This window comes from Hylobates moloch, unplaced genomic scaffold (genome assembly GCF_009828535.3).
Source record: "Hylobates moloch isolate HMO894 unplaced genomic scaffold, HMol_V3 SCAFFOLD_15, whole genome shotgun sequence".
In the NCBI taxonomy this organism is placed as follows: Eukaryota; Metazoa; Chordata; class Mammalia; order Primates; family Hylobatidae; genus Hylobates; species Hylobates moloch.
In genome coordinates, this window is record NW_026652290.1 from 92,169,206 (window position 1) to 92,185,930 (window position 16,725).

At 51.1% G+C, this 16,725-nt stretch overlaps 1 protein-coding gene across 2 annotated transcripts in view; it reads left to right on the forward strand.

The window, feature by feature from the left end:
- The window catches only part of MARK4 (microtubule affinity regulating kinase 4), a 51,044-nt gene that overhangs the window by 15,526 nt on the left and 18,793 nt on the right, over positions 1-16,725 (forward strand). For both annotated transcript variants that reach the window (XM_032177505.2, XM_032177504.2), the window contains exons 8-12: positions 4,088-4,324; positions 10,848-10,967; positions 11,473-11,572; positions 13,331-13,440; positions 13,532-13,691. In XM_032177505.2, the coding sequence (XP_032033396.1) occupies positions 4,088-4,324; positions 10,848-10,967; positions 11,473-11,572; positions 13,331-13,440; positions 13,532-13,691 (727 nt within the window). The remainder of the gene's footprint in view (positions 1-4,087; positions 4,325-10,847; positions 10,968-11,472; positions 11,573-13,330; positions 13,441-13,531; positions 13,692-16,725) is intronic.

Here is a 16,725-nt window from a genome sequence, read left to right on the forward strand (position 1 = left end):
TAGGAGCTGAGCCAGGCAGCCTCCTCGAGTACCTGTGGCCCCAGGGTCTGCATTCCACACCTTCCACTGCATGTCTCAGGCCTCGCGTTCCAAGACCAGGTGGCTGAACGTTTGGTTGGCTCAAATCTGGTTGTCTTGACTGTCGTTTTGTGAGCACCTGTGTGCTAGGCGGCATCCTAAGTGCTTTAAGGAAGTGCTTCTGGAACTATCTATGAGGAAGGACTGGGTTGGTTTTGTTGTTTTGTTTTGTTTTGTTTTGTTTTGTTTTGTTTTGTTTTGCTCATGCTGAAGCGTGATGGTTCCATCACAGCTCACTGTAGCCTTGATCTCTTGGGCTCAAGCAGTCCTCCCACCGAAGCCTCCTGAGTAGCTGGAACCACAGGTGTGAGCCACCAAACCTGGCTTAATTTTTAATTTTTTTTGTAGACAAGGGGTCTCACTGTTGTCCAGGCTGGTCTCGAACTCCTGGGCTCAAGTGATCCTCCTGCCTCAGCCTTCTAAGTTGCTGGGATTACAGGTGGGCACCACCACGCCCGGCTAATTTTTGTATTTTTAGTAGAGACAGGGTTTTGCCACGTTGGCCAGGCTGGTCTCAAACTCCTGACCTCAGGTGATCTGCCCGCCTTGGCCTCCCAAAGTGCTGGGATTACAGGTGTGAGCCACTGTGCCCAGCCACAAACCCCATTTTAAAAGCTATTATTAGTTTCTAAAGAAATTCCACAGTCAAATTCCTATGGAGGACCAGGCGCAGTCTCACACCTGTAATCCTAGCACTTTGGGAGGCTGAGGTGGGAGGATTGCTTGAGCCCAGAAGTTCGAGAACAGCCTGGGCAACACAGCAAGACCCCATCTCTACAAAAAATAATTGTAAAAAATTAGCTGGGCTGGGCGTGGTGGCTCTCACCTGTCCCAGCACTTTGGGAGGCCTAGGCGGGCAGATCACTTGAGGCCAGGAGTTCAAGACCAACCTGGGCAATGTGGTGAAACTCCATCTCTCATAAAAATACAAAAATTAGTTGGGCGTCATGGCACGTGCCTGTAATTCCAGCTGCTTGAGAGGCTGAGGCATGAGAATTGCTTGAACCTGGGAGGTGGAGGTCACAGTGTGCCAAGATCACACCAGTGTACTCCAGCCTGGACAACAGAGCAAGACTCCATCTCAAAAAAAAAAAAAGAGAAAAATTAGCTCGTATGCCTGTGGTCACAGCTACTCAGGAGGCTGAGGCGGGAGGATCCCTTGAGCCCAGGAGGTTGAGGTTGCAGTGAGCCATGATCGCGCCACTGCATTCCAACTTGGGCGACAGAGCAAAAACCCTGTCTCTAAAAACAACAACAAAAAATACAAAAGCAGAAAGTGCGTCTGAAAAAAAGAAAAATAATACAAAATGAAAACAAAAAACAAATTGCTGTAGAGGTTGAAGTGCTAACCCTCTCTTCACTTCCTTCCACTGGGCTAGGGTGTCCCTCCACACGGCCCTGGAGGCAGCACCTTAGAGCCTTCCATGATTAACCTGGAGGTCGTACGCCCCCTGGTGGAGGGTCCCCAAAGCAGCTAACACGAGTTTTGGGGTCCTATTAGTACACCAGGGGTACCAACCAAGGGGACCAACACAAATGTGACCTTGGGGCTGGATTGCGGAGCCTCAAATGGCAGGAAAAGAAATGTAATCCCTGGCCTGGCGTGGCGGCTCACACCTGTAATCTCAGCACTTTTTGGGAGGCCGAGGTGGGCGGATCACCTGAGGTCAGGAGTTCGAGACCAGCCTGGCCAACATGGCGAGACCTCGTCTCTACTAAAAATAAAAAAAATAGCTGGGTGTGGTGGTGGGCGCCTGTAGTCCCAGCTACTCGGGAGGCTGAGGCCGGAGAATTGCCTGAACCCAGGAGGAAGAGGTTACAGTGAGCCGAGATTGTGCCACTGCACTCCAACCTGGGTGACAGAGTGAGACTCCGTCTCAAAAATAAAAAAATAAAAAAAAGCAAGCCCTGAGCAAGGCAAATGCTATTAGATTCAGGTTTAGGGAGGAGCTCTGTGGTGTGTCTTTGTAGGGTTTGGGCCCTTACTGGGGCAGGAGCTGGGGAAGAGTGGTCCAGAAATAAACCAGGAGACATAGGGAGACCTGGGAGGAAGCCAGAGATGCTGGTGACCTGGGCGAGGGAAGGACCGCAGTTGGGGGGAAGCCAGGGATGCTGGTGACCTGGGTGAGGGAAGGACCGCAGTTGGGACGGGCCAGACGCGGGTGACATTTTGAAAGGTGGAGCTGTGCGTCTGTAGTGAGAAGGCTGGAGGCTTCTTCCTCCGTGTACTGTGGAAATGGGTGGCCTTGTTTAGATTCTAGTTCTGCTGCTTTCTTGCAATGGGCGTGAGATGTGGCCTCCCGGAGCTTCTGTTTCCTCCCTTGTGAAATGGCAATTGCAAGACCGCATGCCGCAAAAAAATAGACAAAACTTTATAACAATACAAAATGTTTATTTATTTATTCACTTATTTTTGAGATGGAGTCTCGCTGTGTTGCCCAGGCTGGAGTACAGTAATGCCATCGCAGCTCACGCAATTCTCCTGCCTCAGCCTCCCAGGTTGCTGGGATTACAGGCGCCCGCCACCACGCCTGGCTAATTTTTGTATTTTTAGTAGAGATGGGGTTTCACCATATTGCCCAAGCTAGTGTCGAACTCCTGACCTCAGATCTGCCTGCCTTGGCCTCCCAAAGTGCTGAGATTACAGGCGTGAGCTACCGCGCCCGGCCATGAAATGTTTACTGATCACTGACTGTGTTCTAGGGGCCGCTGTGAGCACTTTACGCTTAAACCCACAACTGCGCTTGAGGCAGGTGTCGGGATCACCCTCAGTTTACATACAAGGAAACTGAGGCACAGAGAGGTCTGGTAACCCACCTGAAGTTCACACAGCGAGTGAGTGGTGGAGCTGGGATTTGCAGCTGGAATTCTCCAAGAGTCTGTAGTTTCACCTTCACGTTATGCAGACGGACACTGTTATAATTGATAGTCCACAGAGCCTAGTGCATGGTAGATATGCATCCAGGATTAAGTTATTGCTTTCATTTTCCTGGGCCTTGAGCAATCAGGCCTTATTTTGTTTCTGCTGGGTAACTTGAGGCTCTAAGAGGGGCAGGAGATTACCTGAAGACCCCTAGATCTGCAGACCACACGGGGTAATAGTGATATTACATAGTGTTCACTGGGTATGAAATACTGTTCTAGCTTTTCTGGGTTTTTTTGAGACAAGTTCTTACTCTGTTGCCTAGGCTGGAGTGCAGTGGCAGAGTCTCAGCTCAGTGCAACCTCTGCTTCCCAGGTTCAAGCAATTTTTGTGCCTCAGCCTCCTGAGTACCTGGGACTACTGGCACACACCACCATGCCCGGCTAATTTTTATCTTTATGTTTTTTTGAGACGGAGTTTCACTCTTGTTGCCCAGGCTGGAGTGCAATGGCGTGATCTCGGCTCACCGCAACCTCCACCTCCTGGGTTCAAGCGATTCTCCTGCCTCAGCCTCCTGAGTAGCTGGGATTATAGGCATGTCCCACCACGCCCAGCTAATTTTGTATTTTTAGTAGAGACAGGGTTTCTCCATGTTGGTCAAGCTGGTCTCGAACTCCCGACCTCAGGTGATCCGCCCACCTCGGCTTCCCAAAGTCCTGGGATTACAGGTGTGAGCCACCGTGCTCAGCCCAATTTTTGTATTTTTAGTAGAGACGGGGATTCACCATGTTGGCCAGGCTGATCTTGAACTGACCTCAGGCGATCCACCTGCCTTGGCCTCCCAAAGTGCTAGAATTATAGGCGTGAGCCACCATGTCTGGCCTGTGCTAGGTTTTCTATGCGGATTAACTCATAATTCTCAAACTGCTCTATTAAGTAGGGACTAAGATTATCCCCATTCTATGGATGAGGAAACTGAGGCTCAGCGAGGTAAAGTCACTACCTAAGGTCAGGCAGAGAGTAAAGGACAGGCCCAAGAGTTGATCCCTGTAGGCCAGCCCTAGAGCCTGTGCTCCTGTCTGCCTCCCACGTCCACGAAGGGCTTTAGTCTCAAGTCCCACTTTCCGCCCTCTCCTCTCCCCCTAGGCTGAGAACCTCTTGCTGGATGCCGAGGCCAACATCAAGATTGCTGACTTTGGCTTCAGCAACGAGTTCACGCTGGGCTCGAAGCTGGACACGTTCTGCGGGAGCCCCCCATACGCCGCCCCGGAGCTGTTTCAGGGCAAGAAGTATGACGGGCCAGAGGTGGACATCTGGAGCCTGGGAGTCATCCTGTACACCCTCGTCAGCGGCTCCCTGCCCTTCGACGGGCACAACCTCAAGGTACCGGGTGGGGCTGGGTGCGGGGGCGTCAGCCCCTCCCCACAGTCAGGCCCCCATCCCCCCGACACCTCCCCTGCAGAGGGCCTCAGTGGTGGGACTGGCCTGAGTTCTCATGGGAAGACGGGGGATGGGCAGGATTCAAGTCCCCTCTGCAGTGAGGCCAGCCGGATGGACCATGCCATGCTGGGGTTAAGGGCATGATCTTTGCAGCCAACAGGCTTGAGTTAAAATCCTGACTCATCCGTTCACTGAGCTAATATGTATGGGCCACCTCTCTGTGTCAGGCTCTGTTTTGGGCTTTGCATGTAAGGCGAGAACAACAGAGGCAAAAACTCCTGCTTGGCCGGGTGCGGTGGCTCATGCCTATAATCCCAGCACTTTGGGAGGCAGAGGCGGGAGGATCACTTGAGCCTAGGAGTTCGAGACCAGCCTGGGCAACGTAGGGAGACGCTGTCTCTACAAAAAATACAAAAATTAACCAGGCATAATGGCGCACGCCTGTAGTCCCAGCTACCTGGGAGGCTGATGTGGGAGGATCACTTGAACCTGGGAGATCAAGACTGCAGTGAGCTGAGATCGTGCCACTGCACTCCAGCCTGGGTGACAGAGGGAAACCCTGTCTCCAAAAAGAAATTAAAAAACAAACAAACAAAGAAACCCCGCCCTCGTATATGCTACGCGTGCGTGAACCTTGAAAACATTGTGCTGAGTGACAGAAGCCAGTCACATAAGGCCACAGAGTGTATGATTCCATTAATGTGAAATGTCCAGAATAGGCAAATCCATAGAGACAGAAAGTGGATTACTGGTTGCCTGAGGCTGGGAGGGAGGAGCCAGTTGGAGGTTGATTGCTAAAGGGTACTGAGTTTCTTTTGAGGTGATGAAAAATGTTCTGAAATTGAATGTAGTGGCCGGTCTGATGGCTCACGCCTATATTCCCAGCACTTTGGGAGGCTGAGGCGGGCGGATCACCTGAGGTCAGGAGTTCGAGACCAGCCTGGCCAACATGGTGAAACCCCGCCTCTACTAAAAATACAAAAATTAACCGGGTGTGGTGGCGGGCACCTGTAATCAATCCCAGCTACTGGAGAGGCTGAGGCAGGAGAATCGCTTGAACCTGGGAGGCAGAGGTTGCAGTGAGTCAAGATTGGGCTACTGCACTCCAGCCTGGGCGACATAGCGAGACTCTGTCTCAAAAATATAAATAAATAAATTGAATGTAGTAATGATTGTGCAACTCCATGCATATACTAAAAACCATTGAATTGTGCACTTCGCTTCAAACAAAACAATTCCTGTCTTCCCAGACTAACATTCCTACTGGGGCCAGGCAGCTAACAAAACAAATATGCAAACTAGATACGATATCAGATGCTGGCCAGTGCTATGTGGGGTCGGGGGAATAGTGTAAGGGGATGGGAGGTGTGGGCTGAGTTGTTGCTTGCTTTTTTTTTTTCCCTTTGAACTTTTTATTTTGGTTTTTTTTTTTTTTTTTTTGAGACGGAGTCTCGCTCTGTCGCCCAGGCTGGAGTGCAGTGGCGCGATCTCAGCTCACTGCAAGCTCCGCCTCCCGGGTTCACGCCATTCTCCTGCCTCAGCCTCTCCGAGTAGCTGGGACTACAGGCGCCCGCCACCACGCCCAGCTAATTTTTTATATTTTTAGTAGAGACGGGGTTTCACCGTGGTCTCGATCTCCTGACCTCGTGATCCGCCCGCCTCGGCCTCCCAAAGTACTGGGATTACAAGCGTGAGCCACTGCGCCCGGCCTGAACTTTTTATTTTGAATGATTGCCAATCTACGGAAAAGTTGCAACAATAGAGCAATTAACACATGGTATGTTTCAGGAGCTTCACAGTCGCTGGCCTGTGTCCACATTTGCTGTATCTGTCTGTATTTGCACGTGATCTTTGCTGCCCTCATCGACATTGATGGGGCATTTGACAGTTAGTTGCAGACGCTGTGTCCTTTTATCCCTGAAGGCGACAGCGGGTTATCTCTTGAGACCAGGGGCGTTTTCCTGTTGATGGTGACATACAGGAAATACAGCAGTGGTATAATCCTGGCCTCTACACCGTGGCCCATACTCAGATTTCATCCATCATCCCAGGAATATCTTTGGCAGCTATTTTTTTTTCCCAGTCAGGGATCCACTCGGATCCCTGCGTTGCATTTAGCTGCGCCATCTCTTGTGTCTCCTTTCATCCGGAACAGTTCTCAGCCTCTCTTTTGTCTTTCGTGACATTGACATTATCGATTAGTTCAGGCCAGTTAATTTTGCAGAACGTCCCTCAATTTGGGTTGCCTGGTGTTTCCTCTGTATTGGAATCGGGGGTGCATTGGGGCAGGAATTCTGCAGCTGGGACGCTCTGTCCTGCTCTCTGTGGCCCGTGAGGAGCACGTACTGTGATCTGAAATTGGAAAGTCAGGGAAATACTTGCAGAGGACAGACCATCAATGCAGAGCCCTGAGTGATGAAGAGGAGGGAGTCCCTTCTTCACAGTGGCCTTGGCCAAATAGCCAACCCTGCTAAGCCTCAGTCTCACCTGCTGTTCAATGAAGATCATAAAGATACCAACCCTGTGGGCCGGGCATGGTGGCTCACGCCTGTAATCCCAGCACTTTGCGAGGCCGAGGCGGGCAGATCACGAGGTCGGGAGATCGAGACCATCCTGGCTAACACGCTGAAACCCCATCTCTTCTAAAAATATAAAAAATTAGCCGGGTGTGGTGGCGGGCGCCTGTAGTCCCAGCCACTCGGGAGGCTAAGGCAGGAGAATGGCGTGAACCCAGGAGGTGGAGCTTGGAGTGAGCGGAGAGCTCGCCACTGTACTCCAGCCTGGGCAACAGAGCGAGACTCTGTCTCAAAAAAAAAGATGATACCAACGTTGTGGCAGTGATTTTTAAGGACTGGCTGAGATCAGGGATGCAAAGTGCTCATTCAAGACAGCCTTCTGGCCGAGCACGGTGGCTCAGGCCTGTAATCTCAGCACTTTGGGAGGCTGAGGTGAGCAGTTGACCTGAGGTCAAGAGTTCAAGACCAGCCTGGCCAACATGGTAAAACCCCGTCTCTACTGAAAACACAAAAATTAGCTGTGCGTGGTGGCGCGTGCGTGTAATCCCAGGTACTCGGGAGGCTGAGGCAGGAGAATCACTTGAACCAGGGAGGCAGAGGTTGTAGTGAGCCGAGATCACACCACAGCACTCTAGCCTGGATGACAGAGCAAGACTCTGTCTCAAAAAAACAAAACAAAGAAACAAACAAAACAGCCTCTGACACTCTGGCCATAGCTGAAGCCTAGGGTGGGGAGGTGCTGTCACAGAATAATTTTTCTGAGCCTCAAGCATGAAGCTAAGAGACCTTTTTGAAGGGCCAGGCCAGTGTCTTACCTGCCCCAGGCCCTTGTCACTTTCTGCCGTCCTGGTGTTCCCACCAGGTACCTCAGGCCTTGCTGGGCAAAGGAGGCACACAGCTGAGAAGAGGCAGGTTCTAGCTCTGTCATTTCCTTTCTGAGTGACCTTGGACATGTCCTTTTCTGAACCTCAGTTTCCCCACCTGTAAGATGAAGACATTAAGAGTATTCAGGACAGGTGTGGTGGCTCACGCCTGTAATCCCAGCACCTTGGGTGGTGGAGGCGGGCAGATCACTGGAGGTCAAGAGTTTGAGACCAGCCTGGCCAACATAGTGAAACCCCATCTCTACTAAAAATACAAAAAGTAGCCAGACGTGGTGGCGTGTGCCTGTAGTCCCAGCTACTCGGGAGACTGATCCAGGAGAATCACTTGAACCTGGGAGGCAGAGGCTCCAGTGAGCCGAGATTCCACCCCTGCACTCTAGCCTGGGCAACAGAGCAAGACTCCATCTCAAAAAATAAAAAGAGTTTGACACCAGCCTGGGCAACATTTCAAGACCCCATCTCTACAAAAAATATTTTTTAAATTAGCTGGGCATTGTGGTGCATGCCTATAGTCCCAGCTACTTGAGATGCTGAGGTGGGAGAATTGCTTGAGCCCAGGAGTTCCAGGCTACAGCGAACTATGATCACACCACTGCACTCCAGCTTCGGTGACAGAACAAGAGCCTGTCTCTTTAAAAAAAAAAAAAAAAAAAGCATCTGCTTGCAGCCCGTCTGCATATGTTAAGCCCTTCGCTGGAGCTTGGCATCTGGCCACAGCATCATGCTTGGGAGCTGTGCTGGAGGTGGCAGTAGTGGCCTGATGGCTTCTTCTCCCCCATCACGTGATAGGCAGTGTGGCATGGTGGTCTCACAGCACAGGCTCCAGAGCCAAGGCCCTGCCACTTTCTGGCTGTGCAATCCTGGGGCAAGTGACCAAACCCCTCCAGGCCTCAACCTCCTCGTCTGGAAGGTGGGCGCTATAACCGGGCTTCATGGCGTTGTGAAAATGGATGTAATATGCATAAAGCACTTAGAACACTGCCTGCTAAGGGGTAAGTGTCCTGAAAGTGATCCAAATTAAATATTAATAGCCCTTTATGATCTGCAGAGGCTCCCAGGCATGGGCATCTTTCAGCCCTTTTAGGAGAATGCCACAGCAGAGGACTCTGTCCCAAAGGAGTCCTGTTCACCCCCCACGGTCAATTCATTCCTACCTGTTTTCTGCCTCCCTTCTTTTTTTTTGTTGTTTGTTTGTTTTTTGAGACAAGGTCTCAGTCACCCAGGATGGAGTGCAGTGGTGCAGTCACAGCTTACTGCAGCCTCAACCTCCCGGACTCAAGCAATCCTCCTGCTTCAGCCTCCCGAGTAGCTGGGACCACAGGCATGTACCACCACACCTGGCTAATTTTTGTATTTGTTGTAGAGACAGAGTCTCTACAGGCTGGTCTCAAACTCGCGGGCTCAAGCGATCTTCCCCCCTCGGCCTCCCAAAGTGCTGGGATTATAGACATAAGCCACCATGCCTGGCCTATTACAGTTTTTTATTCAGATGGAAAGAGCTCCCCCTGGTCTGCCAAGCCATGGATTTATCTTATTTTTCACAGCTTTGGTAGGGCCTCTCATAAAAGGCCCGTAAAGAGAAAGCCAGCAGATAAATCCATGAATGGCCTTGAGGAGTGTATCTCTTTGGACAACAGGCATGGCTGGGGGAGGGGAGAGACGAGAAGGCAGGAGAGGCAGTAGGGCCTCCTCCCCCTTGAGTGAATCTCATATTTACATACCGCTCTCTGGCTCTGGGCCAGGCATGTGGTAAGCATTTTACAGATTTTTTTTTTTTTTTTTTTTTTTTTTTTGAGACGGAGTCTTGCTCTGCCGCCCAGGCTGGAGTGCAGTGATGCAATCTGGGCTCACTGCAACCTCCGCCTCCTGGGTTCAAGTGATCCTCCTGCCTCAGCCTCCCGAGTAGCTGGGATTACAGGCGTCCGCTACCACACCCAGCTAATTTTTGTATATATATATATTTTTTAGTAGAGATGGGATTTTGCCATGTTGGCCAGGCTGGTCTCCATCTCCTGACCTCAGGTGATCTGCCCACCTCAGCCTCCCAAAGTGCTGGAATTACAGGCGTGAGCCACCACACCCGGCCACATTTTTACAGATGTTAACTCACTTGTACCCTGGCAGCAAGCATGTGAAGTGGGTCCTGTAATCCCTTTCACAGATAAGGAGACTGAGGCCCCAGTGGCTGACTCACTTACCTACCTCCCTCTTACCTGACTTAAAGAATAACTTCCTTTTTTTTTTTTTTTGAGACAGAATCTCGCCCTGGTACCCAGGCTGGAGTGCAGTGGTGTGATCTCAACTCACTGCAACCTCCACCTCCTGAGAGTTTAGTGATTCTCGTGTCTCAGCCTCCCAAGTAGCTAGGACTACAGGCAGCCACCACCACACCCAGCTAATTTTTGTATTTTTAGTGGAGATGGGGTTTCACCATGTGAGCCAGGCTGGTCTCGAACTCCTGACCTCAGGCAATCTGCCTGTCTCGGCCTCCCAAAGTGCTGGGGTTACAGGCGTGAGCCACCGTGCCTGGCCAGATAATAAACTTTCTCTGCAAGTTTTCCTCTGAATGAAAAGTTATGTAGCTTAAATTTTTTTTTTTTTTTTTTTTGTAGAGGCAGGCTGGTTGTTCAGGCTGGTCTTGAACTCCTGGGTTCAAGCGATCCTCCTCCCTCGGCCTCCCAAAGTGTTTGGATTACAGGTGTGCACCACCATGCTCAGGTCATTTTTTATTTTTTTGTAGAGATGAGGTCTCCCTACGTTGCCCAGGCTGTTCTTGAACTCCTGGGCTCAAGCGATCCTCCCGTCTTGGCCTCCACGCCTGGCCAAGAATTTTTTTTTTTTAATTGCAGCGTCCGTATGATGTTCCCATTTTATGACAGGGAACTGAGGTCAGGAGAAAGGAATGGGGTTTTGCCTACCTCGTCAAGGGCTGGGACTCAGAGCTTCTGTCACTTCTATCAAAGGGGCTGGGACAGAGATTGTGTGTGTGTGTGTGTGCGTGTGTGTGTGTGTGTAATAGGTGGGGGGTGGGGCAGACCCCCTCCTCCAGTAACCCTATCCCTGCAGGAGCTGCGGGAGCGAGTCCTCAGAGGGAAGTACCGGGTCCCTTTCTACATGTCAACAGACTGTGAGAGCATCCTGCGGAGATTTTTGGTGCTGAACCCAGCTAAACGCTGTACTCTCGAGGTGAGCCCAGCCTCACAGCCAGCGGGGGCCCTTCTCGTCTCCTGACTCCCCTAAACTCTGCCTGCCCCCACCCACAAAAGCCTTCTTGACACACTTTTCCTCTCCCGTGCCCACCAAAGATCTGCTGCTGGTGAGTGGGGATAGACAGGCCGTCCAGGGAAAAGCTCCCAGGCCTGTCCTGACGCCACCCCCCCAACAGGCTCACCCACTCCCTGCCTTGCCAGTAATTAGCTAATGAGCTCCTAGGATGATTACAGGGTGCCAGGGACCCAGATGATGCGGAGGAGGGAGGGTGGCATCAGGAGGCTCCGGCAGGGGACGCGGGGGAGAGAGAGGCCCAGGAGGCGCTATCTCTTAGGAAGTCCGCAATTCTGGGTGTTAGTCCTCGGAGGTTTGGGGCAGGGCCGGTAGCCCCACCTGGGGGCCCCTGGGAGGTGGGAAGCTGTATGATTTCGGGTTCCTTCTGACACCTGTCTTCCGCCTTCCCTGCTCCCGATGCCTGCAGCAAATCATGAAAGACAAATGGATCAACATCGGCTATGAGGGTGAGGAGTTGAAGCCATACACAGAGCCCGAGGAGGACTTCGGGGACACCAAGAGAATCGGTGAGGGTCAGGGAGAGCCATCCTGTCACCCAGGATGGAGTGCAATGGCGCAATCTCGGCTCACTGCAACCTCCGCCTCCCAGAATCAAGAGATTCTTGTGCCTCAGCCTCCCAAGTAGCTGGGACCACAGGTGCCTGCTGCCTTGCCCTGCTAATTTTTGTTATTTTTAGTAGAGACAGGGTTTTGCCATGTTGGCCATGCTGGTCTCAAACTCCTGACCTCGGGTGATCTGCCTGCCTTAGCTTCCCAAATTGCCGGGATCACAGGTGTGAGCCACTGTACCTGGCCCATGTTCGCTTTGATATTAAGACATAAAAAGAGACCAGGCGAGGTGGCTCATACCTGTAATCCCAGCACTTTGGGAGGTCGAGGTAGGAGAATCACTTGAACCCAGGAGTTGGAGACCAGCCTGGCCAACATAGGGAGACCCTGTCTGTACAAAAAAATAAAAATAAAAAATTAGCCAGTTGTGGTGGTGTGCACCTGTAGTCTCAGCTACTCAGCAAGCTGAGGTAGGAGGATCCCTTGAGCCCATCGATTTGAGGCTGCAGTGAGCTATGATCATGCCACTGTACTCTAGGCAACAGAGTGAGACCGTGTCTCAAAAAAAGAAAAAAGGGCCAGGCGCAGTGGCTCACGCCTATAATGTCAGCACTTTGGGAGGCTGAGGCTGACAGATCACCTGAGGTCAGGAGTTCGAGACCAGCCTGGCCAACATGATAAAACCTCGTCTCTACCAACAATACAAAAATTAGACGAGTGTGGTGGCGGGCACCCATAATCCCAGCTCCTCTGGAGGCTGAGGCACGAGAGTTGCTTGAATCCGGGAGGCAGAGGTTACAGTGAGTTGAGATTGCGCCACTGTACTCCACCCTGGGCGACGAGCAAAATTCCATCTAAAATAATAATAATTACGGTTTTTACCATTAAATGGCAAAAACCAGAATTACTTTTGCATCAACCTAATTATATTAATAGGTTGAACACAACAAAAAGTTGAACCATATGAAATTGCCATTTTATTGGTTTAAAATTGTCAGTACCACCAATTTTGTATGGTTTAACCTAATAGTGATAATTTATTCTGCCACATAACTAAAATGAATAGGGTAGGCAGCCTTCAGGCACAGTTGGATCCAGGTGCTCAGAGACAGTTGTTGGGAATGTTTTCTGTGGTAGCTTTTTCCCAGGCTGCTCTCCAGGAGGCAAGGAGATCTGGGTCACATGCCTTCAATGAACCAGTCAGTGTGGCTTTGGGTGTAGAACACACTAATTAGCCAGACCTGGGTTATCCACCTGCCTTAGGGTTGGAGCAGGGGAGCCATCCACGTGATCTGAGCGGAAAGAATGTTCTTTCAAAGGAAATCAACATGCTGTTGGGAAGGGAAGATGGGTACTGGACAGGTCAAAGAGCAGACACCGCTGAATGACACAGAAATGGGTGGGAGTGGGCCAGGTGCGGTGGCTCATGCCTGTAATCCCAGCACTTTGGGAGGCCCAGGTGGGTGGATTGCTTGTGCCCAGGAGTTTCAGACCAGCCTGGACAACATGGCAAAACCCTGTCTCTACTAAAAATACAAAAACCGAGGTGGGAGGATCAGCGGAGCCTGGGGAGGCCGAGGCTGCAGTGAGCTGTGATCGTGCCACTGCACTCCAGCCTGGCTGAGAGAGTGACACTCTGTCTCAAAAATAAAGAGAAATGGGTGGAAGTTAAAGTTTCTGGGAGTCTGAAACTTCTCTCCATCCTCCCCTCCCAGAGGTGATGGTGGGTATGGGCTACACACGGGAAGAAATCAAAGAGGCCTTGACCAGCCAGAAGTACAACGAAGTGACCGCCACCTACCTCCTGCTGGGCAGGAAGACTGAGGTCAGGGGGCGCCAGGGGCCCTTGGGAACGCGTGATGCCTGGGTGGAGGGACTTCGGGTGCAGAAGAGCCTCATCTGTCATCCTCTCGCAGGAGGGTGGGGACCGGGGCGCCCCAGGGCTGGCCCTGGCACGGGTGCGGGCGCCCAGCGACACCACCAATGGAACAAGTTCCAGCAAAGGCACCAGCCACAGCAAAGGGCAGCGGAGTTCTTCTTCCACCTACCACCGCCAGCGCAGGCATAGCGATTTCTGTGAGTATCAGCCCCACGCCCTCACACGCCCTCCTCCTCCCCAAGGCCCAGACTTAGAGTTATGTCAGGGTTCTCTGATTGGCAAGCAACAGAAACCCACTGGAGCTAACCTCAGAGAGGCAGGAATTTCTTATAAAGACACAGGGCATTGCGTGGAACTTGGAGGCAGGAATGCACAGCCAGGCTCAGGAAGGGATTAAAACCAGAAAAGCAGCCAGACCCAGAGCAGACACTCTCTGTCTTGCTTCCTCTCTGCTTGTGTGGTTTTTCCTTTGTTTCTTACTTACCTCATCCTATCTTTCTTCCTGATCTCCCAGCTCCCCGATTTTTTTTTTTTTTTTTTTTGAGATGGAGTCTCACTGTGTCCTCCAGGCTGTAGTGCAGTGGTGTGATCTCGGCTCACTGCAACCTCTGCTGCCCAGGTTCAAGCGATTCTTCTGCCTCAGCCTCCCGAGTAGCTGGGATTACAGGCGCCTGCCATAACGCCCGGCTAATTTTTGTATTTTCAGTAGAGACGGGGTTTCATCATGTTGGCCAAGCTGGTCTTGAACTCCTGACCTCGAGATCCACCCTCGGCCTCCCAAAGTGCTGGGATTACAGGTATGAGCCACTGCGGTTCTCCTCCCTCACCCTCCCAAGTAGCTGGGATTACAGGCACCTGCCACCACACCTGGCTAATTTTTGTATTTTTAGTAGAGACGGGGTTTCACCGTGTTGGCCAGGCTGCTCTTGTACTCCTGACCTCGTGATCCGCCCACCTCAGCCTCCCAAAGTGCTGGGATTACAGGCGTGAGCCACCACACCCAGCCCCCAATTTCTTACCTTAGAGACCAGTCCAAATGGTAACTGGAATCTCTTTGGTCCAGGATGAAGCTGTGATGTCAGCGTCCAGTTTGAATTAATCCACTGTAACTGGGGCACAGGAGGACACATTGTACAAAGTGGCTGCTGAGAGTCTGCCCTCTGGCTTTGCCTCCACACTGAAGTGAAAGAGGCTCTTCCTAGTGGAAGAGGGCTGGGCAGACAGCTGATTATACCCCACATTCTGCAACTGACAGACATCTCATCTGCTGCAGAAAATGAATAGAGAGTCTGAGTTTAAATCTGGGCCGGGCACGGTGGCTCACGTCTGTAATCCCTCTGGGAGACTGAGGTGGGCGGATCACCTGAGGCTGGGAGTTTGAGGCCGGCCTGGCCAACATGGTGAAACCCTGTCTCTACTAAAAATACAAAATTAGCTGGGCGTGTTGGTGCGTGCCTATAATCCCAGCTACTCAGGAGGCTGAAGCAGGAGAATTGCTTGAAACTGGGAGGTGGAGGTTGCAGTGAGCCGAGATCATGCCATTGCACTCCAGCCTAGGCAACAGAAAGACCTCGTCTCAAAAAAATTAAAAAAAGAAAAAAAAATGGGTACACACCACCATCAGCACCCATTAGGCAAGGAAGCTTCCAAGAGGTCCCTTCACCCACACACTTATCAAATTTTAACCCTCTCTGCTATTTTTTTTAACGGCTTTATTAAGGTTAAAATTCATGTGCTCGCTTCGGCAGCACATATACTAAAAAAAAGGTTAAAATTCATATACCAAACAACGTGCACATTTCAGGCCGGGCATGGTGGCTCACACCTGTAATCCCAGCACTTTGGGAGGCTGAGGGCAGGAGGATTGCTTGAGCCCAGGAGTTTAGACCAGCCTAGGCAACAAAGCAAGACCCCGTCTCTACAAAAAAATTAAAAATTGGCCAGGCGCGGTGGCTCACTCCTGTAATCCCAGCACTTTAGGAGGCCGAGGCGGGCAGATCATGAGGTCAGGAGTTCAAGACCAGCCTGGCCAAGATGGTGAAACCCTGTCTCTACTAAAAATACAGAAAAAGCCAGGTGTGGTGGCGGGCGCCTGTAATCCCAGCTACTCGGGAGGCTGAGGCGCAGAGAATTGCTTGAACCTGGGAGGTGGAGGTTGCAGTGCGCCGAGATCGCGCCGCTGCACTCCAGCCTGGGCCACAGAGTGAGACTCCGTCCCCCACCCAAAAAAAATTAAAAATTAGGTGTGGTAGTACACGCCTGTGGTCCCAGCTACTTGGGATGCTGAGGTAGGGAGACCTCTTGAACCCAGAAGATCGAGGTCGTGGTGAGCCGTGATCGCGCGCCACTGCACTCCAGCCTGGGCGACAGAGCGAGACCTCATCTCAAAAAATAAATTAAAAAGTGCACAATTCAGTGGCTTTAATATATTTACAGAGTTGTACATCTATCATGAGGACCAATTTCAGAACATTTTCATTACCCCGAAAAGAAAATTCACAACCTTTAGCAATCAACTTCCAGGCTGGGCATGGTGGCTCATGCCTGTAATCCTAGCACTTTGGGAGGCTGAGGCAGGGAGATCATCTGAGTGCAGGAGTTCGAGACCACTGGGCAACATGGCAAAACCCCATCTCCACTATAAAATACAAAAATTAGCTGGGCGTAGTGGCAGGTGTCTGTAACCCTAGCTACTCAGGAGACTGAGGCAGGAGAATTGCTTGAACCTGGGAGGCGGAGGTTGCAGTGAGCCAAGATTGCGCCACTGCACTCTAGCCTGGGCGTTAAGAGTGATACTTCTTCTCAAAAAAAAAAAAAAAAAAAAAAAAAATCAACTTCCAGTCCCCCTTCCACCCTCAGCTACTAATCTACTTTCTGTGTCGATGAATTTGGCTATTCTAGACATTTCAGGTAAATGGAATTACACGATGTGTGGCCTTCAGTGACTGGCTTCTTTTCATTTAGCAGAAAGTTTTCAAGGTTCATCCATGATACGCATATCAGCACTTCATTCCTTTCATTGCCAAGTAATATTCCATTGCATAGATAGACCACATTTTGTTTATCCATTCGTGAACACGTGGATTGCCTCCACTTTTTGGCTGTTGTGAATGATGCTGCTGTGAACATTTGTATCCATGTTTTTGTGTGGCTGTGTTTTGCCATCATTTCTCTTGGCTACATATCTGAGAGTGGAATTGCTGAGTCATCTGGTAACCCTGTGTTTAATAA